General features: G+C 40.7%; 1 protein-coding gene across 1 annotated transcript in view; it reads right to left on the bottom strand.

Moving 5' to 3' along the window:
- Window positions 1–8,447: 8,447 nt before the first annotated feature.
- grin2aa (glutamate receptor, ionotropic, N-methyl D-aspartate 2A, a) overlaps window positions 8,448–19,901 on the bottom strand; it is a 160,849-nt gene continuing 149,395 nt past the window's right edge. Inside the window, exons 13-15 of the mRNA XM_061700021.1 lie at window positions 19,190–19,287; window positions 17,282–17,520; window positions 8,448–13,368 (exon numbers count right to left, since the gene is read on the bottom strand). Coding sequence (XP_061556005.1) covers window positions 11,416–13,368; window positions 17,282–17,520; window positions 19,190–19,287 — 2,290 coding nt within the window. The 3' untranslated portion in view covers window positions 8,448–11,415. The remainder of the gene's footprint in view (window positions 13,369–17,281; window positions 17,521–19,189; window positions 19,288–19,901) is intronic.

Genomic DNA, 19,901 nt, shown 5'->3' with positions numbered 1-19,901 from the left:
TGACTGTCTGTTGTACTAGAGCGGCTCCAACTACCGGAGACAAATTCCTTGCGTGTTTTGGACATACTTGGCAAATAAAGATGATTCTGATTCTGATTCTGATTTAATGTGGCTTCAACTACACTAATATTTAAGTTATGTTGATGACATGATTCTGTAACTTGTGTGACGTACATTACTAAGTAAAGGGTACGGTTAACCCCATGCTTTTTTTGTACTGTGGATAAGTGATATTTCTGCCACTCGGCAGCTGCTGAAAGTAACTAAAGAGTTACTTTTTTCTAACTTAGTTACTTTTGAAATCAAGTCATCACTAAACTTAGTTACTAAAACCAACAGCAACATACTCATTCATTAGGTACACCTATTCACAATCCCATCAAAAAAAAAAAACAGTTTTCCCCCTTCATAGACATTTAAAAAGGTATCTTCATGAGAAATATATATCACACTGACTTCCATTATGTGCTTTTAAACTGAGAGTCTGTTAAAAGCATAATAATTACAGGAGAACTCCTGGCCCCAAAATAACTTTGCTTTGGCAGGTGAGCCAAAATTAACCATGGGGGTAACATAGAACTTCCATTAACATGGTAATTAAAAGTTGGCTTATTATTGAGCCTGTGTGGGGTCTATTGGCTCATTGAACTCCTTTAACACAAGGGAGATTTCTTGTTTTATAATTCTGTTTTCAAAAATATTTATATGCTGAAACTTGACTACGATTGTGTGCAAATCTAATCTAATTAGATACAAAACAAAACAAAAATACCCTGCATTTTAATTTTGATTGAAGCTGTCAAAGATGTATGCATTTAAAAAGATATATTATTCTGGATATTGTTTCAAATTTTGCATACACTAGGCCGCCATGGATGCGAATGATGCATGAAGAAGTCCATTTTTTTTATACCATGATAAACAATGCTATAAAACAAATTTTACGTCAAACTTAAAAAGTCAAAAAATTTGTGTTTTATCATTGTGTTATTCTAGAAGAGAAGCAGTTGGAGTGAGGGTTATAGAGGAGCGTGTCAGTGAATGGAAAGTCAATAAGCGCTACACACACACAAGGAATTGTGTTTAAGAGCAAAATGCTTAATGGAAGAAGGAGACCAGATGGATATAACGATTTATGAAGAGAGAGAGAGAGACATCTGTCTTATGGAAAGGAAGGAACAAATAAGGCAGATGGTAAATGGAGCTTTAACCCAAATGGCAACATGATGCTCAGTTAAACTGACACACATAAAACGAACACAATGAAATACACACATGCACACGTGAGCAAAACTTTGATACGAGGTCACACCCCTAAGACCTTGATGGACTCGAACACCTCTTCTACCACCTTTTGAACTACTTTATATAAGTATACTTTTTATACTTTTTTTTTTGATTGCACTTTTTTCACCCAACAATATGTAGTGGATGAGTATAAGTCACGAGAGCAGCAGTCACCGAGACTTCGCTCTTCCTGGGCCTCTTCTCTAGTTCACAAAAGGCCACATCAAGGTGTTCCCAAGCCAGCAGCGTCCCTCCAGCGTGTCCTAGTTGTGCCTCAAGCTCTCCTCACACCTTTCCCCAGGGGCAATGCAAGGTAAGGAGGTAGGAAGATGCTCAAGGCACATAAGCTTGCTACTCTCAATGCGGAGGAACAGTAACTCTTTTTATATTTTTTCTCCTTTTGTCCTTTTCGGCTGTTAGGTCATTCAGAAAGGAGGCTCTGTATCCCTTTTATGTCGGAACAGTTTTACTGTGTCAGAGTGGACTTTTTAAGCTGCCACTGTGGTTTCTTAGTATTTTAATGGATATTTATTGAGAATCAAAGTCGATCAGAACAAGGTTTCTAGAGGGGAGTGAGAAAAGAAGACAACAAAAGACAAAGCAATAGCTGTAAACAAGATTCGGAAAGTAAATCATTATACACCTTGAACAATGACACATTAGATATGAGTCTTGTATGGGGCAGTAGTGCTACACCCTGTGAGGGAAGGACAGGATAAGATAGGAAAGGACGAGGACAGGAGAAGAAGGCAGGACAAGGGTCGTGAACCCGGCTGTACAACTGATGTGTGGTGGGAGTGGCTATGTAAATTATAAACATCTACAGGACCAGAGTGTGAGTGAGGGGATACCTAATAGATACTGTAGGCATAGTCATAAGTTATTTGTCGCAATAAGTGAGTGGCCCCAGCACCCAATGAATAAGTCCCAGGGGTGTGTGCTTGCGGACACATGCAAGTGAATTTGACACTGTTTCGAACGGACAATGTCTGCCAAAAGTGTCCTGTACTTGCTGTGACTGTATCGCGGGAGCTGAGGACCCCATCCACCCAATCAAAAGGCAGGGTCGGGCCCAGGAGTCCACCAGCCCCACCGAGGCGCCCCGAAAACCGGCCACCCAGAGGAGGCCGCAGGGAACCAATGTAAGGGGATTTAGCATAAGGTTAATGTCGCCTCCCATGATAATTGCAGAATTGGCGGACAAGTTAAGAGCACCCCTACCCTGTTGCAGTCGTTAGCAACTATGCTACCAGTCTCCTCGAGCAAATTTACACTTACACTTCCCCTTCCCAAAAATGGCCAAACGAAAGAAAAAAATGGTTAACTTCCGAGACAGGTAGGAGGCAGATTGTCTGTTCACTAAAGTAAAAGACCTGTTTGTCATGTGTGGAGCAATGTGGCTGTATCAAAGAATATAACATAATTGAATTAACGTTTTTTTTAATGCCCTCGATCAACTGTTAATAGGGACTGTTAATAGTATGCCATTGACATTCCATGAGATAAAGGTTAAGTGTGACTTATAATGGGTGCGTGTATAGTAATTCTAAATAGGTTGGATACTATGTATTCTTTGTTGTTGTTGTTTTTTCCGAAGGTTTTCAGGAAATTATTTGGTATTGGGTTGATAAATGTTATTTAAAGAGGGTGATAAGGATTATATATTTAAGTACAGCAAAGCCAGGGTACATGGAAGGGTAGCAAAAAAACATAGAACATAGAAAACAAACAGTGATAAGGGGATAATATGGTGTGTGTGGTAATTGTTTAGAGAGGAGACAAGGAGAGTTTTGTGAGAATTGTGTGTTTAGCGTGTGTGGGAACAAGCAGAGCGGCACGGTGGAGGACTGGTTAGAGCGTCTGTCTCATTGTCCTGAGAACTGGGGTTCAATCCCTGGCCCCGCCTGTGTAGAGTTTGCATGTTCTCCCCGTGCCTGTGTGGGTTTTCTCCGGGCACTCCGGTTTCCTCCCACATCCCCAAAACATGCATGGTAGGTTAATTGACAACTCTAAATTACCCGTAGGTGCGAATGTGAGTGCGAATGGTTGTTTGTTTGTTTGTGTGTGCCCTGCGATGGGCTGGCAACCAGTTCAGGGTGTACCCCGCCTCCTGCCCGATGATAACTGGGATAGGCTAAAGCACGCCCGTGACCCTAGTGAATGAAAAATGGATGGATGGATGGATGGATGGGAACAAGCAGAGCAGGAAAACAGAAAGGAGTGAGAATTCATACTGGTAACATGCGTGATTCCGTTCTTTTGTTTGTCAAAGCAAAAATGGAAAGAATGAAACACAATACAGGAAGCTGTTGACAATTAATAACGACAACAGATCAGAAGAAGTACTAAAAGAGCCAGGGGGTGACGTTGGCATAACGAAACAGTTGACCGTCAATGTATAGCTTGTCGACAACTAGCCACGGTCGTTTGCCTTTCTCACGGTGGTTCTTCATCAACGGGTACAGGAAGGAATTGTTGATTTCCTTGGGAAACTGGTCATTCATTCAGAGTCCCTTTGAGCTCACAACCTTTTGATTTCACGAACACTTTTTGTTTGAAGTGTTCAAAAGTGTTTTTGCAATGATGGGACGGTTTCCTGGACGAGGGCCTCCTAATCGATGAACACGGTGAAAGGTAATCTTGTCAACTGTATCTTGAGCGCGGTCATCATGATTTTTTTTTTTGTTTTGTTTTTTGTTTGTATTTTATTTTATTTATTTATTTATTTATTTTAAATCGGCACCTTGGGGTCTTCCGGTGTGTTTTCTGGAATGCCTGAGAAAATTAGATTGTTGCGCATGCTTTGTGATTGAATGTCCAGCGTGGTTTCTTTCATGATTTTATATTCCAATCGGAGAGTTTGTAATTCCGCTGACGTCGAATCATGTTTGATTGGAGCGCAGCATTATCTAATCTTAGCTCCTTGACCTGTTGCTGTGTGATCTCCAAGCTGTTTTTGAGTTCCGTGATCTCTTGGTGAAGCAAGTCGAGTGTAATTGACAATTTCTTGTCCATTGAGAGGAGGACACTAGCCTGCGACTCTGTCGAGTCAAGTAAATTGTCTTTCGAAGTCGATGAATCTGCCTTTATTCTCTTCAGCGGCTGCTCAGCAGCGGGAGCTGGGATTCTCCATGACAGACAAGTTGGCATTGACGTAGCTGTGAGAATCTCAAATGGCTCTCTGTGAGTTACCGATGTTAGCGAAGCTGGTGAAGGAAAAGAGGAAAGAACGAAGCAAAAAACTGCCGCTAAAAAAGGAAAAAGACTGTGAAAAGATTGTGAAAGAATTTGTCTAGTAGTCGCTTCTTTTTCCGTGTCGATGCAAGAGGCGCCGCCATGTTTTCGCCTTGGGAGATCACGCAATCTCTCGCATTGTCACAGCATGCTGTCTCATTGTCACAGTGCCGGCTCCTCGAGTACAGTAACAAAAGTCTGAGTCCCTCCCAGATGACTGAACTCCTCAACTTATCTTTAAGGGCAAGCTATAACACCCTAAAGAGAAATCTCATTTCTGCATCTATGATCCAAGATCTTGTCCTTTCGGTTATTACGCAAAATTTGTGAGGGTGGAAACATAAAGTGACCTGGAAATTGAAAGCTTTGCTTTCTGCCTCAGCTCGGCAGTCCGGCACAGCGACTGCCAACCTAAAAAGTCCATTCTTCCCAAACAACATAGCAAGACCCAGGGTTGCTTTGGCTGTGTTCTCATTTGTAGTACATGAAGTAGTAGGTACATGGTATGCTTAGCATCTGCATTGGCATTTTCATCATTGGACCAGAGGATGTGCAGTAAAAAACATAAAAAAACACACTGTATGTAGTCACAAGCTGACTGGACAGCATTTGTGACGTTGTGTAACAAAATGCTAATTTTCCAGACAAAAATATTTTGTGCTGCGTCAAATATGTCAATTATTTTATTATTAGTTATTTCAGCTGAGATGTCACCAAAATCTTCAAAGAATTATTTTAAAAAGCAACATGTGCGAGTACCTCCTCAGGGCAACTACCCATGCAACACTCACCCACACACACTGACAGATACAAGCAACAGAGAGACATCACTAATATTTACTGTTAAATATCTGGGAATTTTCTTTACTTTTTGTTGCAATTTTAATGCTGGACAGTGTCTGCAGCATTCACATTTGCGCTGCAGTCAACCATACCAGAGTTGACTTACACGACCAAGCAGGCTCGAGCTGCTTGTTTGGCACGCGTTAGGTTTTGGATAGCATTCACACTTGACCAAGTGCATCACACTAGTAGAGCATGTTTAACCATACCAGACATGACAGGTGTGAATTACTCTTAAACTCTTCAAACTGAGAGTCACTGATGGTGTAGTGGTGCATTCGCCTGACTTCAGCGCAGACAGCATGGGTTCAGTTCCTGCTCAGTGCTGGTGTGCATGTGAATGTGAGTGTGAGTGGTTGTCCATGTCTATATGTGCCCTGTGACTGACTGGCGAGCAGTTTCGCAGCTTTTTGTCCGAAATCGGCTGGGATAGGCTCCAGCACCCTGTGACCCTGAACAGGATAAGCGGTATTCCGAATGGATTGAAGGAGAGATGGATCTTCAAACTGAGGAATGATTTCACTCACAAACCAGAGGTTTTAATCCACTCTCTTCCAACTGAGAGCCATGGCCTCCAATTTGCTTCTCACTTCTGAAAGTTAGTTCATTGATGGAAATAAAACCACATCATCCTTTCTCTATAGAGTTTGCATGTTCTTTTGCATTGGTTTTCTCTAGGTTCTTCCTCCCACATTACAAAACCATGCATGTAGGTCAATTGAATAATTGCCCATAGATATAGCCCTATGATTGACTGGCAACAGGTCCAGGGTGTATCCTGCCTCTAGCTCAAAATCTGCTTGGATACACTCAAGCTCACCCCTGACCCTGAACAGGATCAAGAGTTGAGCATGGATGAAGGGAGGAGTTTGGCCCCGACTGACTGAGTTTGACTGAGTCTAATATCCACCATGTATGGGTTTGACTTATTTCAGAATTGCAAACTAAGCTTTTGCTTCAACTGTACAGGTACCGAATGACCCAGTAGTTAACCTGTACTCCTGGAGCAACCCACACAGAATATCGCCAGGGATGCATTTGAATGCTTATTATACAAAATACATGTTTAGTGCTTCAAATAAATAAATAAATTAATAAATAAATAAAGTTCCTCAACCAGGTCAATAAAATATGTTGTTCCTCTCAATCTGAGTTTTGACAGCCAGACTCTCCTCTCAAATGGACTTTCCCAGGGAAGAAGGGAGTGTGATCCTCCTATCGTTGAAATACATCTGCCATTCCACTTCTTAAAAAGGGGGACAGCAACCCTAGTTTACCAATACAGAGATATGGTCCTGGACTCAAATGCTACTCTATTCCATCTGGGCAAGAGCACTGTAAAATCCATCCATCCATTTTCTGTCCCAGTTACCCTCACTAGGGTCGCAGCTGTGCTGGAGCTAACTGGGCGAGAGGCGGGGTACACCCTGAACTGGTTGCCAGCGAATTGCAGGGCACATAGAAACAAGCAACCATTTGCGCACACATTCACACCTACGGGCATTCACTTAACCTACCATGCATGTTTTAGTGATGTTGGAGGAAACCGGAGTACCTGGAGAAAACCCACGCAGGCACAGAGAGAACATGCCAAACTCCACACAGACGAGGCCAAATTTGAACACCGGGTCATCAGAACTGTGAGACAGATGTGCTAACTAAATTCATGTGTTGTGAGAGAATGCAAAACAAATCTATAGACAAAATACAAACTACTGCAAATACTAATACTTATAAGTTTAAAGGTCAAAATACAAACCTCTTTTTTAATTAACAGAAGTAACTTGTAATTTCTGAATGGCTTCACTACTAATGGATACAATATTTTCAAAGACCCAGCATCATTTCCAAAGAGCACCTCAACTAATCCCTGTTGTTGATCTGGAAACATGTTCTGTGGACAGCCAAAACCAAAATATAAGGTATTTTGGCAATGCACACACCGGTATATTGTACACAGCAATGCAATGCTCAGGTGGTGGAGGACCTGAACGTATGAAAGGAAGCATGAATTTAGAGGATTACCGAGCGCTATTAGAGAGAAATGTGCTAACCGCTGTAAAACAGCTTCTGTAGGTTTGGGAGGAAGCTCGTGGGTTGAAGACAATACCATGCATCCAAAGCACACAAAAATGGTACCGATGGGAAACATTTAATACTTTAAACTGGCCAGGAGAGATGTCAGTTCCAAAGTAAGAAGACAAATTCTCGAAATCCATTGTCAGTAAAAGAAATCATGACTAAATTCAATGGTTAAAAAAAAATAAAAACAAAAATAAAAATGGAGGTCGTAACAAAATATTCAGGTGTCTTTATGACAGTATAGGACCTTTTCTATTTCTTTTTAAATTACATGTGATGACAAACATTTTTTTCTTAGTTTATATTCTAATATTCCGATGATACAAATTTGGTACAATTCAATCTACAGTATTTTGGAAGAGGCTGTATATGTTAGACGCTATAGGATACAATTAAGGGTGCCAACATAATGAGCTAAATATAAATGAGCTAAATATATAATGAGCTAAATATAAATTATTACAGTAACAGCTTTACTAGTAACTCAAATAAAACAGGTAAAAGTAGAAGATTCTTCCATTGTGGGGGAAAAAGAAAATTCTTTTTTTTCATCCTTGTTTTCTGTAAAATAATTCTTCAGCATCAAGTAACAAATGCAGATATTGTCAATCAGACATTGAGTCAATTGTGACAGGACAGCAAATCTTGTGAATGGTGAAGTTTTATTCTAATCGCTCTACAGAAAGAGAGAGATAGCAAGAGATGAGAGAAAGAGAGAGCCAAAGAGAGATAGTGCACAGAAGAGTTCCTGTGAAATTCACACAAAAAATATTGTTTTCACTCTTTATCATTTATGATTCTCCATGATGATGTATTCCAGTATGAATTTACAAGTGATGTTTACAGGTGTAATTGTTTAAGTATATTCAAAATAGTTCATTGAAAGTCTTTGAGGAAGTTGTAGTTTACCCAAATGAACAAGTTAAAAAAAAGCTTTTCTTACAGCAAACCATAAAGTAAGAGGTCTCATATCTTTGGAGGGACAACAGACTCAAAGTCGAGGGTTGCTTTTTTTTTTTTTTTTTTTTTAAATTTGTCACATTTGAAGTCCTGACTATACATGAAGGAGTGGTAGGAGAGAAGGAGAGCTGGTGATACATTTTTAAATTCTCACCTGCAATGGAAGAAGAGAGGATTTCCCACCATGCCAAACCAAGCCCTGACCTCTGACCTGTAATCCCATTGGGCAAAACCGGGCCGGATGATGACCCTTCATGCCAATGAGTGAGTCGGAAAACACCTCTTCTCCCAAAAGAGCAGCAGTGTCATTATTTTAAACATAGATAATCTTTTTCCCCCCTCTCTATCTCAAATATGTATATACTCACACCTGGTTACAAAGCATTAGTGATCATAACAATCATGACAAAATGAAACGAAACAGAAACATAAAACATTGTTATATCTGGGGTTGCATGCCATCACCTCATTATTTATCATTAAATGTAATTAAAATACATTTGCCATTAAAAAGAGCAGGGTTGTCATCACAAGGGTGCATGTGTGTTCCAACATAAAACAGCATCAGTTTACATGACAGTTCTGCAAAAGTAGAAAGAATCGAACAAATTGCCATGAGTCCATAATAAAATGCAAGGGTGCTGTTTGATATGTATATATATATATATATATATATATATATATATATATACATGGTTCACTCATCAACTCACACAAGCAGCATGTGGAGATATATATGTTAATAATAAATATGCAGATAAGATCCAAACAAAAATTAAGGACATGTTGCTCATCAGTCAGTGGGTTAAGCTGAAGCAATGAAAGGAAGTACTCCAAGAGTAAGAGAGGGTGATATGATGTGGTTGTTGAGCATCAACTGAAATGCAGTCAAATGCAGTCATTTAAAAAAAGAGGGGGAAAAAATAAATAAATAAAATAAATAAATAAAAGCATTTTCATCAAAGGGTGGCTGAAGGCTCTATTTGTGGATATTTAAAAACATCCTTCATTCTGTTATAGTGCACATTTTGGTGAGGGGTGAAACTGCACATCAGTCACAACCTCCTCATGAGCACAATCCCCTCTTTCCCTCCTAAACTGGAAGACCTTGACATGTCAAATTGAGAAATGTTTTGGTATTGTTTGCTGCTGCTATGAAATTTCTTTTAAAAAGTTTTTTTGGGGGGTTATATTTCAACAAAATAATCAGTGTATGACTATGTTGCTGTGGTTGACGCTCCCTCAAAATGCACAGAATTATCATCCTGGGGTGTTTCATTTTTTAAGCAAATCACTAAGTTAGATAAGATGTGAATTTTGTTTTGTCTTTTTCAACTGTACATGTTGCACAGGAAAAATGCTACAAAAAGAAATGTGCAGTCATTTGTACATGGTGTGCATATGCACACATTTTCAGTAACCCGTGTCAAAAATAACAACAGAAATGAAAAAAGCATGATTGTTTTGTGTCTTCAAGCTTACCCAAGGGCTGCCATGCACACACAAGACTTGCTCCATACCATCTTGCCCGGCTCACCTCATACATAAATCTTAACATATAACGGTAAATATAAATCAGGAACCCTGCTTGACTGAATGTAAATAAATTGATGACCAAGAAGAGGTAACTACAGCACACGACACTATCTAGTGGTTAGATAATGTGTGTAAAAAAAATTTAAATAAATAAAAAATCCACAAAATTAAGGGAAACATTTCTACACCCTAGTGATGTGATCAAGCAAGGGACGGGGGGAGTCACACCTTTTTTCCCCCCCAAAAAAATAACTACTACCCTGTATCATCTGCAAGGAGGTCATGGAACAATAAAAAATATGCATCCAGTCCACAATTCTGATGCATTTGATTTTCGTCCTTGTTATCCACCCATTTGCTGTGTTCTTGTTCACCATTCTTGCTCTATTGCAACAGCAGCCTCTAAATACGACAATGATTTACTAAGGTCAAAGTTTCGATTGTACAAACGTCCATCCACAACATCTGGCAGGAAAGGCCCCCCCCCTTTTATTTTTTAGATAGAAACATAGACAAGAAAGTACTTAATTGTACGTGTTTTTCCTCATTGACGAGGAAAAAAACAGCCCATGCAAAAGAAGCTACTGCTTGTATTGGTGTTTTTCAGAAAGCAACGCTTTTTAAAAGCAATTGTAGGAAAGAGGTGTAAAACTAATGGTTACTGTGCTAACAATTAAGCAAACACTCAAAGCCTACAGGTGGATTTAGTGAAAGAACCGCTAATAAATCTTAAAATTTAATAGAATCAAAAAGCAGTAATTTGCTTCAGTCTTTTCTGCTTGTCTACCATGTTGTCGGTTAGTCTTTTTAGATCTGTCAGTCTGTAAACATTATTCATTGGTAGCACCTACCCTACTCCCGTCACTGTTCCCAAGCTTGGTCTGAACAACTGCTCGGAGAAGGTAGTGCCATTTAGCCCATTCATGTCCATTTTATCTCACTCTCAATGCACTCTGCCTGGTGTCACAATAGTCACATTTGTCAGAGTAATAAGCAGCAGACTTTTGGACGGGCTCATTGTGGCGTCCTGCCGCCCTGTAAAGAATCCTAAACCAGCAGGTTGGAGAAATATAGACCAGGAGGACGGTTTCAAAGAGAAATCTTAACCTGTGTTTTATCTTATTGCCATCCTCCATGATGATCCTCTGTTTGTTCAATCACGACAAATCACCCCAGAAAGCACATCTCTGGAACCAGGCTTACCATCAAATATGATGAAGCCAATAACTAATCTCACATGTATGTCATGACACATAATGGCAAAGTACTTTCTAAAGCAGCCAACTGATTAGTACATGGTAGAGAATGGACAATTATGATATCACCTGCAAAGACAGAAGCTGTACAGTTACACCCAAATGGGTGAAAGTTCTTTCTGAACACGTCAAGAGAAGAAAAGTGTGTCTATGACATCCCTTAGGGGATAACAAATTATAATACAAACTCAGAGAGCAGAACATATATAATTTCTGACTAAACATCTGACTCCAGACTAGGGATTTTTTTATACACCCGTCTATTGCTGAATTGAGCTGAGTTAAGGACACCACGCGAGGCTGGGTACGCACAAGTCTTATTGGCAGAGTAAGGCATTACATGCTCCTTATTGTACATGTCGTTAGCTATCCGCCCATCTCTTGAGCAGTATGAGGTGGTGGATTTAGCGGAAGAATGGAGATTGTTTGCATCGTTGCGCGTTTTGATGGGGGGTGCTCCAAGAATCGCTGCTGGCGAAGCCGCCGCCAACTGTTTGTAAATATCAGAGGAGCTACGCCCGTGGATCAGTCTGCTGCTGGTGTCGTCCCTCAGTGAGTGGCTGAGGAAAGGGTTTTCCGAGCCATGGGCCGGGTACAGGGACTTGCTCCTTTTACTCTCCTCTAGGTTGTGATTAAACATCATAGATTTGGGTCCGGTGCCAACCAGTCTGCCAGAGTAGGGACGCATGCTGAAGAGGTTTGCGTAGTGCGAGTCAGATGTAGAATCCAGAAAGCGATCCTTCTCCTTAAGGCTGACGCTGCGTGCTGGTCGGCCCAGGTCTGAATCCTTGGGCTTTTCTAGCAGTATGTTGTCAAAGGAGTGCTGACGATTAAGCCTCAAGCGGTTTCTCTTCTGGACATGTGGCCCATCTGTTTGCGGCCAATACAGGCCAAACATTTCATCAGGTTGCTGATGCTGTTGGTGGTGCATGGTGGGGCTGACCAAGGGGTCTGCAAGAAGCTGATCCTCACTAATGTCATACAGGTTCGCTGTGTGGAGACATGCTTCACATCGATTATATGGTGAGCGGGTGGCAGAAGCTGAGGCGGGTCCTGTAGGGGTGTAAGTCACTCCTGGAGGGTAGCCAGCAGAGACCTTTGACAAGCAGGAACGGCAGTGTGTCTGTTTGTAGCGATCAATTGATTCATGTGGGGAAAGGTTTTTCTCTTTCATGCTGTAGTGTTTCGAGTAAGTTGGTTCTGTGAGATCTGAATCTGCGTGATGCAGCGGGGATGAGTTCAGATGGATGATGGGTTGATCACATTTTCTATAATTATCACTGTGGTCAGAGTATATTTCAGGATATTCCAAATCATCGGCTGCAAGGCCACGACTCTCACGGTAGTGTATGGGGTCTGAGTGCAAGCTCATCTCTCGGTCAGAGTCAATCGTGTAGATTTTCTCTCCACCTGCTCTCCCAAGTTGGTTTGGTCCACCACTGACCTGCTTAGTTTTTAAGTAAGACAGCTCCACCTCACTACAGTCCCTTGGATATTTGGAAGTCACAGGTCTTTTTTTTAAGTTGTCCTTGGGTTTCAGGTGCTTGTTGATTTCTGGGTCCTTGTAGGAAGCCGCTCTGCTGGAGCAGTCAGAGATGTCAGAATGGGCTGTATCCTCGGGGAGGTAGCGCTGTGTCTTCATTGATATTCGTGGCTCTGGCATTAGCATGTCAGGCATGGGCGGGGGGCCGGGTGGCACCGAGCGGAGCGTATCAACTGACTTCTTCCACAGAGTTCGAGGTGGTTTGGCATTGGTCTGGACCGTGTCAGCACTAACTGCTACCTCGACTGAGTTGGGATTGGCATCGTTCAAGGTGAGAGGATGCTGGCCTCCCTGGAAAATGTAATTGTTCAGGTGGTCTTTGTGGCGGGTAGCAATATATGACTGCAAGTCACCTGTGTCGCCATACATCATATCTTTGGGAGCATAGCTTCGGTTGTCAGCATAAATGAAGTTGCCCTTTTCTGCCATCATGTCCATTATCATGGGGCCGGCTGAGTGCATGAATTCACGTTTGGGTGAGTTCATATGAGAGCCAGCCAGGTTAGACATGTTGGTCATGTGCTTGGCTGACTTAATGAGCTTAAGCATCTTGTCTTGCGGACTAAAGTCCAGATCTGTCTTTTTCTTCATGTCGATGTGAACTCCATGGATGCAACTCCAGATACCCTGCATGGCAACAGATTTTAAATAGTTAAAAGAGTGAGTCATAAGAAAGACAAAAGACAAAGAAGAGGATGTGAAGAGGTCATGTGATAACATGAAATGAGACAAGAATGAATTGAACATAAAAATGATTCAGACAAAATGAGGAGAGATAAGAAGATTATTATTTCTACACTTTAAGCCAAACATGCTGTGTCCAATTCATTCAATAGGCTGTGACTCAGCAAGTCACTGCCTATTGAACTTGTTGAGACTTCTTCACAAAGAACGTTCATCTTCTGTCAAAGAATTTTGTTCAGCTTTTAGAGAAAAAATTTAATGCTGCTTCATTGGGGTTATGGCACTACAAACAACCTTGCATATTTAATATGAATCTAGTCTCGGCCCCATTGCCAGCACAAAAATATCCTTATCACTGAAGCCAGATAATGTTTATTTCATAGCAAACATGGATACAGAATAATGTAATGCATTAGAACCTTAGCAGTGCATTTTGTATTGACAGTTGACAGTGGAAAAGTTGAGCGAGAAAAAGACATTTTGTATCCCATGAGTAAACACCTGTAATTGAGGGTGAGAAATTCTGTTCACACGAAACAACACCTTTTCAAAAAAATCCTATTCTAATTAGAGAGTATTACTGTACATTTCCCAACTCAATGTTTTTTTTTGTAGGGTTATCAAAATTACTTTTAGGCATCTCTCTGGCCCGTATCAGTTTGGAAAATCGCTTGGGCTACAATGTTGTGGTCACATTATTTATCAGCAAATTATTCAAGAAAGACAGCAGGGAGATTGGTCAAGTTAGGACCTGCAATGGAAATAGTGATAGATGCCTTAAATACACAGAGAGGAAGGAAGAAAACAGTGATTGGTGGGGGGGCTGGGGGAATTTAAACAGTACTGTAATAGCAGCAAACCTTTAGAGCGAAGTCGCGGTAACCATACTGTACAATGCTGTTCTGGCTAAGTAAATAGGTCAGCACTCTCCTTTGTTATGCTTAAGAGAAGAAGACATGGACATGCATCTACAAAAAGCACTGTGGTGTCTGCTCTCTTATTTTGCTTGTGCAAAATTTAGTTTAAAATATTAATGCAGTGGAAGGGAGTAAAGAGTAAGTTTAGAGTTGTTTCTTTTGAAACTGTAAGTTATTGTAAACCATGTCCCCAGTAGGGTTTGAATAGATCAGTCGATTATTCGACATGTCTACTTTACCACAGCGCAATGGCAATTATAGCTTAAAGTTGATTAATCACCATTTACATGTTTTGGCAAACAGCAACAGGTGGTGGGTCCGTGCCGCAAATTGGCACCGGTGCCTCAAGCATGTGGAAATAATGTACAAATGTCACTTATAAAATAAGTAATTCTATCCTGAAATGCAACCCCAATTCCAATGTAGTTGGGATGTTGTGTTAAACATAAAAAAAAAAAACAGAATACAATGATTTGCAAATCATCCATCCATCCATTATCTGAGCCGCTTATCCTCACAAGGGTCGCAGGAGCGCTGGAGCCTATTCCAGCTATCATTGGGCAGGAGGCGGGGTACCCTGAACTGGTTGCCAGCCAATCACAGGGCACATATAAACAAACAAACATTCACACTCACATTCACACCTATGGGCAATTTAGAGTCTTCAATTAACCTACCATGCATGTTTTTGGGATGTGGGAGGAAACCGGAGTGCCCGGAGAAAACCTACGCAGGCACGGGGAGAACATCCAAACTCCACACAGGCGGGTCCGGGGATTGAACCCCAGACCAGACGGCCACCGTGCCGCCGATTTGCAAATCATTTTCAACCTATATTTAACTGAATACACTACAAAGACGTTTAACATTCAAACTGATAAACTTTATTGTTTTGAGCAAATAATCATTACCTTCGAATTTTATGGCTGCAACACGTTCCAAAAAAGCTGGGACAGGTGGCAAAAAAGAAGAAAAAGAAAGAAAGTTGAGGAATGCTAATCAAGCACCTGTTTGGAAGATCCCACAGGTGAAAGAGAACCTGATTGAGAACAGGTGTGTGCCATGATTAGGTATAAAAGGAGCTTGCCTGAATTGCTCAGTCATTCACAAGCAAAGATGGGGCGAGGTTCACCTCTTTGTGAACAAGTGCATGAGAAAATAGTTGAATAGTTTAAGGACAATGTTTCTCAATGTACAATTGCAAGGAATTTCGGGATTTCATCATTTACGGTCCATAATATCATCAAAAGGTTCAGAGAATCTGGAGAAATCACTGCATGTAAGCGGCAAGGCCGAAAACCAACATTGAATGCCCGTGACCTTCGATCCCTCAGGCGGCACTGCATCAAAAACCGACATCAATGTGTAAAGGATATCACCACATGGGCTAAGGAACACTTCAGACGCCGCCGGTTACTCTGGGCCCCAGTTCACCTAAGATGGACCTATCCAAAGTGGAAAAGTGTTCTGTGGTCCGACGAGTCCACATTTCAAATTGTTTTTAGAAATTGTGGACGTCGTGTCCTCCGGGTTTAAGAGGAAAAGAACCATCCAGACTGTTATGGACGCAAAGTTCAAAAGCCAGCAGCTGTGATGGTATGGGGCTGTGTTAATCCCAATGCATATCTGTGAAGGCACCATTGATGCTGAAAGGTACATACAGGTTTTGGAGCAACATATTCTGCCATCCAAGTAACGTCTTTTTCATGGATGCCCCTGCTTATTTCAGCAAGACAATGCCAAACCACATTCTGTTACAACAGCGTGGCTTCGTAGTAAAAGAGTGCGGGTACTAGACTGGCCTGTCTGCAGTCCAGACCTGTCTCCCATTGAAAATGTGTGGCGCATTATGAAGCATAAAATACGACAACGGAGACCCCGGACTGTTGAACAGTGAAGCTGTACATCAAGCAAGAATGGGAAAGAATTCCACCTACAAAGCTTCATCAATTAGTGTCCTCAGTTCCAAAACGTTTATTGAATGTTGTTAAAAGAAAAGGTGATGTAACACAGTGATAAACATGACACTGTCCCAGCTTTTTTGGAACCTGTTGCAGCCATAAAATTCCAAGTTAATGATTATTTGCTAAAAACAACAAGGTTTATCAGTTTGTATGTTAACTATCTTGTCTTTGTAGTGTATTCAATTAAATATAGGTTGAATATGATTTGCAAATCATTGTATTCTGTTTTTGTTTAACACAATGTCCCAACTTCATTGGAATTGGGGTTGTAAGTAGAAGGGTTTTCTAGAATTTTGATGTCAACTTTGGGGGTGCGTATTATACATGGGTGCACATTATACACAAGACATTTGGGTAATGTATGACTGTCTGCAAGGCAGTGAAGGTATTTGAATGTGATTGGATGAGCAAATGTCTGAATGTGAGTGGATGAGCAAGTCACGGGACGTCGGGTGACTGCACCTGGGGACAGCAGGAAGGCAAATCTATAATGGGGAGAATCAGCTGTGCAGATAACGAGTTTACAGCTTAAAAAATAAAGATGTCGTCAATTTGTCGACATCGCCTCGAGTATCATTGCTTTTGCATTGACGACAAAAACATTCAACCCCCAAGGGCCCACGATGTGGCTGTATGTGTGTTCATTGGGTATTTGTGTTTTTTGTAAGACATGCATTTCTACAGCAGTCAGCTTGCTCTCCTGTTTGGAATAGTGAAACTTGATCAGCAACACGTGCAACCCGCTGATAAAAGAAGTGACTCACAATTCTGTCACCTGACAAGTTTACCTCCACCATTAGCTACTGTATCACTGCAGTTGTTACACTATTGGCCAAAAGGTTGTACAGTACAGTTTCATTACATTGGTACATACATTCTGAATAAAACTGAATGATGAATATAAGAATTTCCTACAAAAACTCTAAAAAGACGCAGAGATGTTTGTCAAACTCCTGTACCACAACATGCTCTTACCCGACTAATGGTGAAGAGAAGACCCGGCCTGCCAGAGCAGACTCCTGTGAAGCAGTATCTGAGCCTCCAGTAGAAGAGATGCTCAGAGACAAAAGTGATGAGTGAGAGCCCCATGGCAGTAGCTAGCATGTAGAAGACCCCCGCCATGTTGTCCACATCCAGCTGGCTTGACATCACTTCGTTTTTCTCATTGTGGCAAATGCCCGTCAACCACTGAGCCTCTAATTCTTCCATTTCACCTGAGAGGCACAGAAAGAAAGCACAACTTAATCCCTCTTTGGAATGCTTTAGATGAGAGGTGCTCGAAGTCAGGGGTCCTTGAGGGACTTGCACTGAGTCCTTAGCAAACAGGCAAAAGAAGAAAACTCACAGTACTTGACAATTTGTAATGGTTATTACCCATTGACTTCATAACTCTCATTATCGGGCAGGAGAATAGTCCAATGTCTTATGTACTCTGATGAATGTCTGAATGAGTGCCATATAATGTGTTAAAACCATAATTGTTTTAGCATCAGTTCAAAACACAGCAATCGCCACTTTGGAAACTTAATACATCTTAAACTTTTTACAAAAAAGATCTTAATTATCTGTGTTTTCCTTTCTTTTTAATCCTTTGTGATATTAGGAGCCCGGCTATAATTAAAAGCAAGCTATAAAACTCGAGCTGCAACTCGGTGCTCTGAGGTAGACCACTTTAAAATGTTTGATAAAGTCTGAAGTATTTAAGCCTTGCAGAAAAAAAAAACAGGATATCATTTAGTCAAAGAAAATGCTTTCATGCTTAGATTATAATAAAAGGTTTAGGACATTCACTTAATGCTTGCCAGGGAGCTTTTTTTGTAGAGGAGCAAAAGCAGTTGCTAATAATTTATAGCCATTCAATTCCCCCTCTGTAGCATTAGATGAATTGTTGAGGGTATTAACCCTAAACCCTTAAACATAAACACAAAGTACAAGATGTGACCATTGTTTACCAGGAAATAAGTACATAATTAATTTGTTGTGGAAATAATTAAGGGATGGCAGCACGGTGGAGCTAGTGGTCAGCACATATGCCTCAAAGTTTGGAGGTTAGGGTTTTAATCTAGGCACCGGCCTGATCTCACATATTTGTGAAGGTATAAACCTATACAAAGGGTATTCAAAATATACTTTGACCTACAAGAGCAAGCAGAATATATATTTTTTGTGAATAATGCAGCATTTTCAGTCATTATCTAAAATAATGATAGGGCTAAAACGATAGAGGGTTATAGCGTATGGTCAGCGTTTTTACATCGTACTACAATATATATCGTTATATCGCATAGACATCATTACTCATTTGCAACGTTAGAACAACTGATAATGGAATTGTCAGGCAAGCAAACAAACAATTCCTAGGAATCTATTTACTTGGAACCGGTTGTCAAAAAGAACCATTTTTTGATTCCCATGCAAAGTAGTCAGTAGATTAGTAACACCAACATTTTCAGTATTTTAGGTCAGTGTGCAATTATATATAAATGTAAATGAAACACATTGTAAGTATCTCATTCATCTCTGATTTGTAGATGAAATTTTTTTCTTGTTGGTCTTAAGGCCAGGGTAATAAAAAATATGATTCAGCTAATGTCCATATACAAACAGAGAGAATTCGTACTGCAGAAAGGAATCTATTAGAAACGTTGCACACTTTGCTCTCTCTTGAAAGCAGCCTTTTGTGTCCAGAATAAAACATCAAATGACTATTTATACTTCACTGCTTCACCTTTGTGTTGTCAGCAGACAAGGCATTTGGTTTGTGTATGTGTGTGTTTGCGTGTCAAATAATTACAACGCTGGCAAGAAATGGTACAATCCGCTCCCTAAAGTCTTAATGCCATACTACTGGCATGTGTGAATAGTCCTGTGATTGTTTCTCACCATCTCCAATGATGGCCAGAATAGCCAGATCCACCTGTCGTTTCCAGTAGGAGCCTTTTTGGAGAGCAATGCCATATCCAGTGGTGGCAAAGATGTACCTGAATGCAACAAGGTCCAAAGGTACGCACACAAGCAGAGACATATTTTATTAATAATCATTTTTGACTTGATTGGTCCGGATTCTCTCTGTATTTTAAGTATATTTAACCAAAGCAAGTGAATAGTGATTACTAAAACATGCACTGGAAATCAAATTACATACTGTACTGTTTTGCTCCAAGGCTCCCCCTACAGTTGTACAAATCAACAACAGTAAATGTACATTTGTTAAAAGAGTTGTGTCCGGGCTGGTTAACCAGTATTATAGATCACGAATGTAGGTGTTCAGTGGTCGCCATGGCAATGACAGCAATGCTGGTCTTTGATAGAAGCCTCCAAAATGATCTTGAAACTGTTATTTCATGTCAAGTTACTCTACATTGCTGCTTCAGCGTGAACATTCACCACGCTATGTACTTCTTGTCAGGGCCAGTGATAATTGTATTCCATCGAAGCGTTTAATCCCTCCGTGTCAGATATGTTGACAATGAAGCAGCTGCTGAGCTAACCTGCAGTTCTTCTGACACCAGTGGCACCATGACATTGGATTAGAAAAGAAGTAAAGGTGGTGTCACAAATCACCTATGGAGTACTAAGGCAAAAGATTACAGCT

Source organism: Phycodurus eques, chromosome 16, assembly GCF_024500275.1.
Source record: "Phycodurus eques isolate BA_2022a chromosome 16, UOR_Pequ_1.1, whole genome shotgun sequence".
Taxonomy (NCBI): domain Eukaryota; kingdom Metazoa; phylum Chordata; class Actinopteri; order Syngnathiformes; family Syngnathidae; genus Phycodurus; species Phycodurus eques.
This window is presented reverse-complemented; position numbering and strand designations above follow the sequence as displayed.